The following is a 12080-nucleotide window of genomic DNA, read 5'->3' as shown; positions in this document are numbered from 1 at the left end:
TTTAAACGTCGGGAACTGAGGCGACGACGACACCTGCCTCCTTCCTTCCTCTGTGCCCCCCCCCCCGCCCAGACTCAGTGACAGTGCCCTTTCCCGCCTCCTATTGTCAAGCCGAAGCGAAGGCCCGCCTACTGAGTGTTGGTGGCACGTCCCATTCTCATTCCCCATGGGGGAGGCCGTTGTCTGTGTGGACATATATCTGTGAAGAAGAAGAAGAAGAAGAAATAAAAAACAAAACCCAAACAAACAGCCATTTTAACGACCTTGGTTCTGTCACGTGATTCAAGGGACGCAAAAGAGGACTTGGGAGTTGGGCGTGGCGGTTGGAGGGGGGGAAGTACAGTTGGTACAGTCCAAGGTGGCTGAGGAAGAGGGGCAGAGGAGGGAGGGAGGGGGCAGTCGGAGGAGGGGCGCGCGAGCCCTGGCACTCGGTCGCGCGCCTCCTCCTCCTCCTCCTCCTCCTGCTGCTGCTGCTGCTGTCAGTTGTCAGTTGGCCCTAGCAGCGGCGGTGGCGGTGGCGGCTGCGCGAGGATCCCTGTCTCTGCTGCTGCTGCTGCTGAAGGGACAGTGCAGCCCCAGACACAGCCCTCTTTCTCCTGCCTCTCCTCCGGAGACGATCGGAACCCGCCTCTGCTTTCACGGACATAGAGAGAGAGAGAGAGAGCCCAGGCGGCAGCTGCGAAGTGGAAGGCACGGATTTGCCCCCCCCCCGCCTCCGCCTCCGCCGCCGCCGCAACTGAAGAGGCGACATGCCCGCGGTGCAGAAAACCGTGTCCGAGTTGCGGTTCCGGGCGGAGGGTGAGTCAGTGCAGGGCCAGGGGAGGAGGGGAAGGGGAAGGGAGACGCCTCCAGGTCCTGACACTTCGCTGAGAGGGGGAAAGGGGTCGCTTTCAGGCCCTCCCTTGGGAGAAAGGAGGGGAATAATAATAATAATAATAATAATAATAATAATAATACAGTATTGTTGTTGTTGTTATTATTGAAGGCAAAAGGGGCGTGAAGGGCCCTGGCCAGGAACCCCAATAATAAATAATAGTAATACAATATGATTATTATTTTTATTATTACTATAGAAGGTGAAGGAGGCATGAAGGGTGCTAGCCAGGAACCCTAATAATAATACATTATTATTATTATTATTATTATTATTGAAGGCAAAGGGGATGTGAAGGGTACTGACCAGGAACCCCAATAATAATAATAATAATAATAATAATACATTAGTAGTAGTAGTAGTAGTAGTAGTAGTAGTAGAATTATTGGGGTTCCTGGCCCCAATTCTACTACTACTACTAATAATGTATTATTATTATTATTATTATTGGGGTTCCTGGCCAGCCCCCTTCACGCCCCCTTTGCCTCCCTCCCTCCCTTCTTTCCTTCCTTCCTTCCTTCCGTTGGAGCTTTCCTTGCCTGTGAGTGACGCTTCCTCTTCCTCATCTTTAGCGCTGACCAGCCACCATCGCAGTCGCCTTTGGGCCCACTTCCAAACACCCCCTCTATCTTCCCTGGTGCCTCTTCCCCCTGCCCCACTTCCCTCTTTCCTTGAGGGCAGCAAGGGGGATGACGGTTCTACCATGCGGTGAATCTACACTGTAGAAATAATGCAGCTTGACACCCCTTTAAGTGCTGTGGCCCCATCCCATAGCATCCCGAAATTGCTGTTTTTATAAGGTCTGTAGCCTCCTCTGCCAAAGAGTGCTGGGGCCTCACTAAACTACACATCCCCTAATTCTAGTTAAGGTGGGTGAGACAGCACTGCTTCTACAATGTAGCAATACATATTTCTTAATACATAGAGGCTCGTCTCCACATTTGTGGCTTTGACTTTTGCGGATTTGATTATTCACGGATTTTGTCAATATGTTCTCTCTAGGCATTTCTGTGTGCTCCAGGGCAACTCTGTGGCTAACTTTAATTGAAAGTCACACTGAATGACCTAGGGCTTCATAGAAAGGACACTCCACTTGGCATTGGTAGATCTTCCGGCACAATTGTATGGTCGCTGTCTGTCGGACGTTGACCACAGAGTTGCACTGGAGGACCTAGAGATTCCTAGAGTTGGGTTCTCCCAGGTAAAAACATAGTGTTTCTGTTATTTGTGCTTTCCCCACATTCACAGGGGTCCTGTGGCCCTAACCCCAGCGAATGTATTTCAAAACTGAGGGGTGAAGAGATCCCCCCCTCCTGCCCACTCCTTGGACATCCATGTCATTCTCTCATTTTCGCCTTGCTCCTCCTGTCCCTTGCCTTTCACTTGCTCTTTCCTTTTATGGCCCCTTTATGACCTGGTCTCCACACTTGTACTTTGGCCACACCATGAGGAAAAATGAAGTTAGGAAAGGCAATGATGCTAGGAAAGGTGGAAGAGAGGAACACAACATGTCAAATGGAAAAACTAAGCCAGGGAGGTCCGGGCCTGAACCTGCAGGGTCTGAGCAGAGAGGCTGAGGAGGGGGGTCATGGAGATGTCTCATCCACAGGGTCAACATGGGATGAAGTCCACTGGACACAGTTAACAACAACAAACCACTCATTGACAATTTCCTCCACTTTTCAGTTGCCCCTCTCTCCCCCTCACTTGGGTTGTCTTCCACAGTCATCTCACTGCCTTCCACATGGAAACAACAACACATGACCAGTGGTCCCACACCACTGGCACAATGGTAGATGTCCTTCTGTGGATTATTTAAGATCCCACTGGCTTTCTACAACTTTTGTTCTTTGCCACATCTGGTGGCAAGAAAAGAAATTACAACTTGGGTGGGAGGAGGAGAAATTAAAACCCAAAAGTGATGGATAGAGTGATGAGTGTGGGACTCATGGAAAGTAGGTGTGCATTGTGAGAGATTGGCCTCTTCAAGCCTTTAACAGTAAACAGTATAATGAGAAAGGTGTAATAATAATAATAATAATAATAATAATAATAATAATAATAATAATAATTCAGGAGGGGATATTAGGGTTGCAGGATATGCAGCTGCCCCTTCCTACCCCCTTGAATCCAAAAGAATCCAGGAAGGCGAGAATATAACAGGAGTGAATAATGTCAGCAGATGCCAAAAGCCACTTTTGCACCTCCCCAGCCCCAACACAGGCTGCCCCCAAATTACCTCAGATAAAAAGCAGAACAAAAACTAGTGGGTTTGTTGTTGTTGTTGTTAAAAGTGGGGGGGGGGGCTTGCAATATTTTTTAAATGATAGAAATAGGAATTCAAGAAGACAGTAAGAAATGAAAATCAAGATCTTTCTTATAAAGAAAAGGGAGGGAGTATATTGCCATTCCAAGGGAAGCCATTCACTTTTGTCTAGTCTCTAGAAAAAGGAAGATTTGGGGGAGTCTAAGAGTACTGTGTAAGATTAGAGCAGGGGGTGGTATTGTGTAGCTTTCCAAATGTTGTTGAACTGTAATTCCCAGCAGCGGCAGTATGGTCAATGGTGAGGCATTATGGGAGTTGCAATCTAGCAGCATCTACAATTCCTACTCCAGGTTTAACAGGAAAGACATCTCTTCCTACCACTGAAGGGAGCAGAGTCTAAAAAGCCACAATTAAAAGATTTAAAAATAGGGTAAGCCTTGTGAAGCTGCGTCTTTCAACCCAAAGTCCCCATGCTCACCAGTCCATTAAAATTGGAGGAGGAAGTGGAAATGCCCCATTCTTGTCTTCTATCGCTTTAGTTTGGAACTAGATGAACAGCTTGCTCCAGACCACAGCATTCAGTGCTGTAAAACAATTGCATGACTACAGTATCAGAGTGATGTGGTTCAGGGCTAGGTGAGATGGAAGCTGCTCATCTGGCAGTTAAGCGATGATGCTGCACTAAGATGACAATTTCCCATTAAGCCATTCGATCCTAAATGGTCCTCACCTTGTATAGATTATATTATAGGAACTGGACACTGCTTTTAACAGTCAGCTCCGTAACAGCAAAACCACAGGGAAGAAATACATTCTCACATTCATTAGGTAATTTAGACCGAGTTTTTGTATTTTGTTGTTTTGGGAGCAGTTTGTAAAAGTACTGTACCATTATTTGTTTCTGTTAACACTGGTGCAGTAAAGGAAACAACCTACAAATAATCTCACCCATTGTTTGCTAATAAGAATAAGGAACCGATATTGAAAAATGAAAGTAATGTTTGGTTTCATTTTGGTTTTCTGTGTACACTTTATACCCTAGCTATGGTTGTTACAGTTTTACCTAGAGGCATCATATACTGTACACTTTATTGTCCAAATGACAAAATTATTGGAGTAAAAGCTTATATTGTGCTCTGATTAAATGCTTCTGGTGCATCACTTCTTCTGCATAGAAAAATGGATGTTTGTCAGTACTAAGCAGATAAAAGCAGTCACAATAAGTATCACTTAATTTTTTTATCTAGGAAGTCTGAGTATAGATTTATAAAACAGTTTGTGATGGAAGTATATGAAGCCAACGACTGGCTGAAAATATTATGTTAATATTTCAAAATCCGATTGGGTTCCTGAGCCACTTGGTCTGGTAAATACTGAAGGAACTAATTTGTGGTAATAATTATAAAATAGAGATTTCATTTAAAAACCAGTCGATTATTTGGATATTCATATGGGGTCAAGAATGGGAGGGTTATTGTGCAAGGAACAACCCTGAATGGATGACAGTTTGTCTTTCATTTTTATCTGCCAGGTTTCTTTTTCATTTTTGGGAGTATGCTTAGATATCATATTGGCAAACAGTTTTAGATAATTTTGTTCTAGACTTTGATAGGTCATAGAAAAGAACATTTGTCTGTCTATTGAATATAAAACACACAATAATTTCATTTCTTTGTTTTAAAGGTTATGTTCAGAATGATATTTTGGAAGATAGAACCACTATCTCAAAAACAATTATCTTCTCTCTTAGAGGAGTGAGGCTGATTGAGATTGTTTTCTTTGGAAGAAATGAGAAAGAAACTATGCTATGAAAGAGGATAGAACAATTCTCCCAGTTTGTTTGTTTGTTTGTTTGTTTCTTGTCAGGAAGCTGAGATGAGAATGATTGCTGTGACAATAGTCCAAAACACGCTGCAGAAATAATCCAGTTTGAAACCGCTTTAACTGCCCAGGCTCAATGCTAGGGGATTCTGGGAAGTGTAGTTTAGTGAGACATTTAGCCTTCTCTGTCAGAGAGCTATGGTGCCACAATAAACTACAATTCCCAGAATATCCTAACACAGAGCCAGGGCAGTTAAAGAAGTCTCAAACTGGATTATTTCTGCAGTGTGTTTTGGACCTAGGATGGGGAAATGATGCCTGCTTTTTCAAGAACAAAAATTCTGTGAAAGTTATTTTTCCTAGAAATGACATCTCTCTGTTCATAAAGACAAATATCCACGATAGAACTGATACTCAAATAAAGATACCATGAGTAAGTGGGCTAGGAAATACAGTCGGCCCTTCTTATACACGGATTTTTTATACACAGATTCAAGCATACACGGTTTGAAAATGTTCAAAAAAAGTATAAATTTACCTTGATTTTCCATTTTTTATAAGGGACACCATTGTGCTATGTCATTATATTTAATGGGACTTGAGCATACACGGATTTTGTTATACACGGGGGATCTTGGAACCAAACCCCAGCGTATAACAAGGGTCCACTGTAAATGGGGAAATTTTGTGGAGGGTGTATCCACACTGCAAAATTAAAGCAGTTTGATACCATTTTAGCTGCCACAACTCTATCCTAAAGAATTCTGGTACTTGCAGTTTGGTGAGGTATTCAGCCTGGTCTGTCAAAGAGCTTTGGGGCCTCACCAAACTACAGATCCCAGGATTGTGTAGGATAGGGTCATGGGAGTTAAAGTGGGGTCAAACTGCTTTAATTCTGCAGTGTGGATGCAACCAGTGTTTAGCTTATTATGGTATGGAGATTGGACATTCAGGAAATGATTTTGTAATATCTCTAACATTGTAATTCGTACCAGCTTCCTACTCTTTTTTTATACTATATTGGAGACATTGTCTTTCACCTAAACTGAGGGTTGTAAGGAAAGAAAATGTCATTTCCATTAGACAGATGGGCTAAAATGAACACCAAGATATTGATGGTAAAGGTTTTAAAATCTGAAGGCTACTGATCGCTTATAAAAGCACATAGAGGTGCAATTTTGGAATAATTAATAATATAGTGGGTATAAATAATACACTTTAAAAATGGATAGCCTTTGTAGAACCACATTACAGTCGAAAATAATACTGTATTGTCAGCACATAGAATGGTCAGCACTTTATAACTGTAAATCAAGATGGTAGTGAAATCAGGTCTAAAATATTATTTGATCACTTTATTAATGCAAATGTTGAAAAGAAAAGGGCCAGAAAGTAAATTTGTGCAATACCTCTGGAGCCCAGGGTTCAGTTCCCTGCTTGGCCTTGAAACCAACTGGGTGACCTTGAGCAAGTCACATGCTCTCAGCCTCAGGGAAGGCAATGGAAAACCTCTTCTGAACAAATCTTTCCAAGAAAATCCCATGATAAGTTTGCCTTATGGTCGCCATAAACTGAAGACATCAGTACTAAATAGTGGAATCCTGCTTTTTAAATGCAGCTTTTCAAGCTCTGAACTACTCTATAACAATGAATTTGTTGAAACAGGTGCACTGTAACTGTCCTATGAAAAGCACTTTATATAATTAGGTGGATCATTTCTAAGAAGATGTTTCATACTTTGCCACTGCAAAAAAGGCCCTGTCACCTGTACTTTGTAAAACATTTAAAGTGAACAGAGACCAGTACTACAAATGTTGATCTTCAAGCTCAGGCAGATTCATAAGTGACTAGAGAGTGTGTGCTCAGGGATGAAAAGGTCAGAATCAGTGAATCAGAAAAAAATGAACTTCGATTTATAATAATCCTACAACTTTCTTAGATTTAAAATTTGTAATATTTTCTTGGGAGAAAATAATAATAATAATAATAATAATAATAATAATAATAATAGTTTATTTATATCCCGCCCCTTGAGGTCAATCGGGGCGGCTAACAATGATAAAATACAATACATTGTAGATCAAAATTCCCTCCCCCATTAAAAAATTATTAAATCAATTATAATTAAAACCAACTAATTAAACAACATTAGCACATACACATTATTACAAGACAAAAACAAAACAGAACAAAACAAATAAAACAGTAAACTACAGTAGCATTTCCAAGGAGGACCTTGGGGACTCTCATAAGAACAGAGATCCTGAGGCCAGGGTTATCTATTCCGGAAAGGCCTGCCGGAAGAGATCCGTCTTGACAGCCTTTTTAAAGCTGTCTAAAGATGTCAACTGACGGATCTCGTCCAGCAGGTTGTTCCACAATCTGGGGGCGACAACAGAAAAAGCCCTCTGGGAGGTAGCCGAAAGCCTAGCTCTTTGAGGCTGCAGCAAATTCCTCCCAGAGGACCGGAGTGTGCGGGGAGGATTATATGGGAGGAGGCGGTCCCTGAGATAGTTTGGACCCAAGCCATTTAGGGCTTTAAAGGTGATAACCAACATCTTGTACTGGGCCTGGAAACTAATAGGCAGCCAGTGGAGGGACTTCAATACCGGAGTAATGTGATCCCTCCTTGATGTTCCTGACACTACTCTAGCTCTCTACTGTGGTCTCTTAAATCACATGACTTATCCTTTAGGCCAGAAATCTTAACAATAAATACTCTTCATGTGGCACTCTTTCTAAAATTGTTAGTCATAATTTTACTATTTGCTTTAAAACTGCCAATCTAAAACAGATTAATAATAGAGTCTGATTTCAGTTTTTCTGTTTTAGTCACACTTTTATCCTGGACTTTTATAAGTGATAAAATATTTTGAAATATGAAAAACACCCTATTTTAAATACATGGTATCATAGTCGATCTTTTGTTTCAGTGAAATGTAAGGAACTCAGCATATCTGTTGAAGGTTGGTTAAAAAAAAGTGAGTTGTGATAGTGTAAATCCCACTTATGCCATCATAATTCACTAGCAGGATGACAGCCATAGTATGAATGGGAAAGTAATTAGTTCTATCTATTTCATTTGTTGTTGTTTTTCATTTAAAAAGTTCCTTAAGCCATATTGTTTCATACATGACCCTTTAGAAGTTGCCCAGTCTAAAAAATAAACATATCAAAACTCTGGTAATGTCTCAGATGTTAAAGGAAGGCAGAACTTGTTCAAGTTTTAAGGCTACACATCTCTTCAGTACTGAATAGACTTAATAGTTGTCTTGGGAATACCTAACACTATAGCAGTGGGGTCACTTAGGCAGACAATTGGGTGGAAAAATACTAGATTTACCATATATGGGTCTACATTGAGCTTTCAAAACAAAAATGATATAAAACTTAAAATAGCTCATGTATTCCCTTGTTTTGAGGTCACATCCTTCATCTATTTTCTTCTTGCTGAAAATCAGACGTATTCCATAGGCCATGCACTGGTCAAAGGTTGGGAAACTAATGTAAACAGTAATGTAACAATGTTCCTTGAATTCTCTTGCTTTACAGGAAACTCATGCATTTAATTTTAATTTGTAAATTTATAACTGGCCTTTTGGAATCCATTGACATAATGGGAAATACATATGCGTAGACAATTGCTGGACTTTATCTTGTTTCCTTGTCATTTAGAAAATTAATCCTCTGATTAAAAAGGACCACATTAACGTGCCTTAAAGTTATCTCTAACTTATGGTGACTGTAAAGTGACTCTATCACAAGGTTTTCTTGGCAAGATTTGTTCAGAGGTTTGAATTTGCCTTCCTCTGAAGCAAAGAGAATGTGACTTGCCAAAAGTCACCCCAGTGGGTTTCCATGGCTGATCAGGGATTCGATCCCTGATCTCCAGAGTCAAGGTCCAATGCTCAAATCACTATACCATGCTGGCTCTATATAGCATATATTGGCTTAGTTGCTACTCCTAGTGAGAATATACCCATTGAATCAATGAAATTTACATAGGTATTGATGTTTGAGGGTCTTAGAGGTTTCTCATTCATATGGTCACTATAAGTCAAAGGCCTTGTCTGCACTGGTCAATACTCCAGGATCAGCCCAGAGAATCCTGGCCTTGCAACTGCCCCCCATTAGATTCTCAATTTTTGGGCTCCAGCAGCTGTCTGCACAGGTGTTCTGCTGGCCTCCCAGTGCATCCACCACCACTGCAGATCGCTTGCTTCTGGGGTTAGAATGAAAATGGTTACATGCTGAATGCCTCATTCTGCCTTCAAAACAAGTGACTCATGGTGGCCATGGACATGCTGGGTGGCCCAGCAGAACGCTTGTGGAGACAGCCACTGCTGTGTGCAAATGTGGCTCCGGATCTTCCTGGAATATTCTGAGCAACAGGTAAGTCATTTATTTCACAGTAGCCTTGCTAGGCCCCGATTCTGGTGCAGGGCATGCCAGATGCTGTTAGAACTGACCACACTAGAACCGGGGTTCAAGCCATGCATTGTCGAATAGGAGGACACCAGAATGCAGGGGGTGGGGGGACTGCCCTTTGGACCCATGCAGACACAACCACTGTTGATTTGATAGGAAACAGCAACAACAAAGTTCATTCAGTCAGTTCACTCTAGCTGGGATGTAAGCAGTTAGATGTAAATTTACAAGAGTCATTGCTCCTGTGCCCTCTGCCATTAAACAAGGAAGAAATCCTCTGTGATGATTCAGCAGTTGATCCAGTGGGTGTACTGCAGTTGGCGCTAGCAATTGAATTTAAGCCAGAGTCTTTGTTTTTCTATTATTATTATTATTTTCAAAATAGTATTTAAAGGATAAAATGGTAGAAAGTTTTCTGTCTCTAATAATGATCAGTCATTTTCAGAATTCTGTGTACTGTTTCATTAGAAACTACTCCAGTACTCAGGTCACAAATATTGTGCTATTTTGAAAATGTTAAACACATCAGCAAGTATGTCTTAATTTGTATTATTTTTCATTGAAGACCTAGATTTTCAAGAACTGTTATATTCTTCAAAACAGCTGGAATAATTTGGCCCAAATCTAACAGTCAATCCTAACTAAAGTAAATTTTATTGAATCAGTAGGATCTACATATGTGATAACTTACCAGGTTGTCATCATTGGGACTAATACTTGGTTTACGCCTTTCTCTTTAACAAGAAGTAGAATCAGCTAAAGTAATTTTGATTGTACAACATAGGTTTTGTATCTTTGACAAATAGTATCCTCTATATCTTTTAGAAAATAAGACGATATGTTTTCTGGTTTTATCATACAGGAAAGCAAGACCAGGAGATCATAACCCTTTGGACATAGAGACACACATATATATGTATTGCTCCTTCTCTCTCTCTCTCTCTCAATTGGGGTTGGCACCTGGCTGGAGACCAATTGTTTCTCCTGCCCTTGACAGGCACACACATTGCCCCAAGAAAGTTCAAACACACCTTCTCTATCAGCAATATCTAAGCCAGAATGGCCACTGGAAATGATATTGTGTCACTTCCAGTCATCATTTTGGCCAGGATACATCAAAAGTAGATGGTATTTGGAAGTGGTGGAATGGTATTGTGATGACTTTGGAGAGGTGTGTTTTTGTTGCAGGCGTGCATTTGAGTTTGGCTGGAGTAGTTGTAGGCTGCCCCAAACTTGTGCCATTTAAAAAGGGAGGGGGTGAAGGGGCTTTGAGTGACTGGCAGGTTTCTGGAGATGCAAAAGTGGGGTCCAGGGTTGCACGTTCCCTGCCCCCACTCTAGACATGCCTATATTTGCATGGCATACACCCACACTCATATTATTGATAAATAACATTTTCTTATCTATTTATGTTGTTTTTATTTGCTGTCAAGTCATTTCCTACTTATGATAACCTAAGGCAATGGTATCATGGAGTTGAGAGTGTGTGACTCGTCCAAGCTCACCATGGCCGAGAGGGAACCACTACACCACACTGGCTCTTCTATTTATATCCCAACCATATTTGAGATATCCAAAATATCTAAATCCAGATCCATAGTCCTGAAAGTCTTCCAATTAGCCAGCAAAATATCAATTTCTAATTGCAGAAATGGCAAATTAGGATTTGATGAAACTAGCTTGCCCAGACACCAGGTTTTGATCCTGGTTTGAAGGATTTGATTTGTTTATGATTTGAGCAAACTTCAGTTTACTACATTTGCAATCAGTGGTAAACCAGAGGAGGAGCCTAATAAATTTATTTACATAACACCAAAAAGCAATTGGGTTGAATAGTGACCAAAGTATGTATGTATGGAAATCAAAATTGGAGATAATGAATATTCTGAAGTGGTTTTGTCACTTACTTCCTCTGAAATATAGCCTGCATCACCTGTTATTTGTTGGCAGTGTCCCATCCAGTTGCATCATTCTTTTCTAGAAAGTCTCCAAGAACCACAGTGAATGGCTGTGGACCAGTACTTGTCCATAGACTACCACCTTGAGTAGCACTGTTCTCTAAAAGAACCCCCTACATACATGTATAATCAGAAAGTGCATGTATCTGATAACAGTCATGGAATAGGAAGGAAAATGTATTAAAATGTATTAAACTCTGGAGAAGATGGGGGGGGGGGGGCTTTTGCAGGACTGTGTCCAATAGAAATTGCAAATGAAGTTTTGGAAGTATAAGTTAAATCTCCCTTATCCAAAATGCTTGGAACTAGATGCCCTTTGGATTTTTTTAAGATTTTGGAATATTTGCATAAAGAGCTATCTTGGAGATGGGACCCAAATCTAGACATGGAATTCCTTTATGTTTCATATGTTCCTTATACACATACACTGAAGGTAATTTTATACATCATATTTTAAATAATTTTGTGCATGAAACAAAGTTTGTGTGCACTGAACCATCACAAAGCAAAGATGTCACTATCTACAAAAAAGCAAGCAGAATTCAGTGGCATTTATAAATACCCCCCCCCCAAAAAAAAAAACCAATTAAAAATAAGATGTGTAACATTTGCCAAAAATAGATTGCCCAAAAGCTCTGTGCTGCCCCTTTGCTCACCAGATCGGTGCTGCAGCAACCACATGCCACGGCCCTGATCCAGTGTTTTTCCAGCCCCAAAAGAAGTGGCAAAATGC

At 41.0% G+C, this 12080-nt stretch overlaps 1 protein-coding gene across 4 annotated transcripts in view; it reads left to right on the top strand.

The window, feature by feature from the left end:
* The first annotated feature begins 530 nt into the window (after positions 1-530).
* ATP8A1 (ATPase phospholipid transporting 8A1) overlaps positions 531-12080 on the top strand; it is a 100900-nt gene continuing 89350 nt past the window's right edge. For all 4 annotated transcript variants that reach the window (XM_089525180.1, XM_089525178.1, XM_089525182.1 and 1 more), the window contains exon 1: positions 531-798. In XM_089525180.1, the coding sequence (XP_089381306.1) occupies positions 750-798 (49 nt within the window). In that variant the 5' untranslated portion in view covers positions 531-749. The remainder of the gene's footprint in view (positions 799-12080) is intronic.

Source organism: Sceloporus occidentalis, unplaced genomic scaffold, assembly GCF_023333645.1.
Source record: "Sceloporus occidentalis isolate IW3139 unplaced genomic scaffold, rSceOcc1.0.p SCAF_5, whole genome shotgun sequence".
Classification (NCBI taxonomy): Eukaryota; Metazoa; Chordata; class Lepidosauria; order Squamata; family Phrynosomatidae; genus Sceloporus; species Sceloporus occidentalis.
This window is presented reverse-complemented; position numbering and strand designations above follow the sequence as displayed.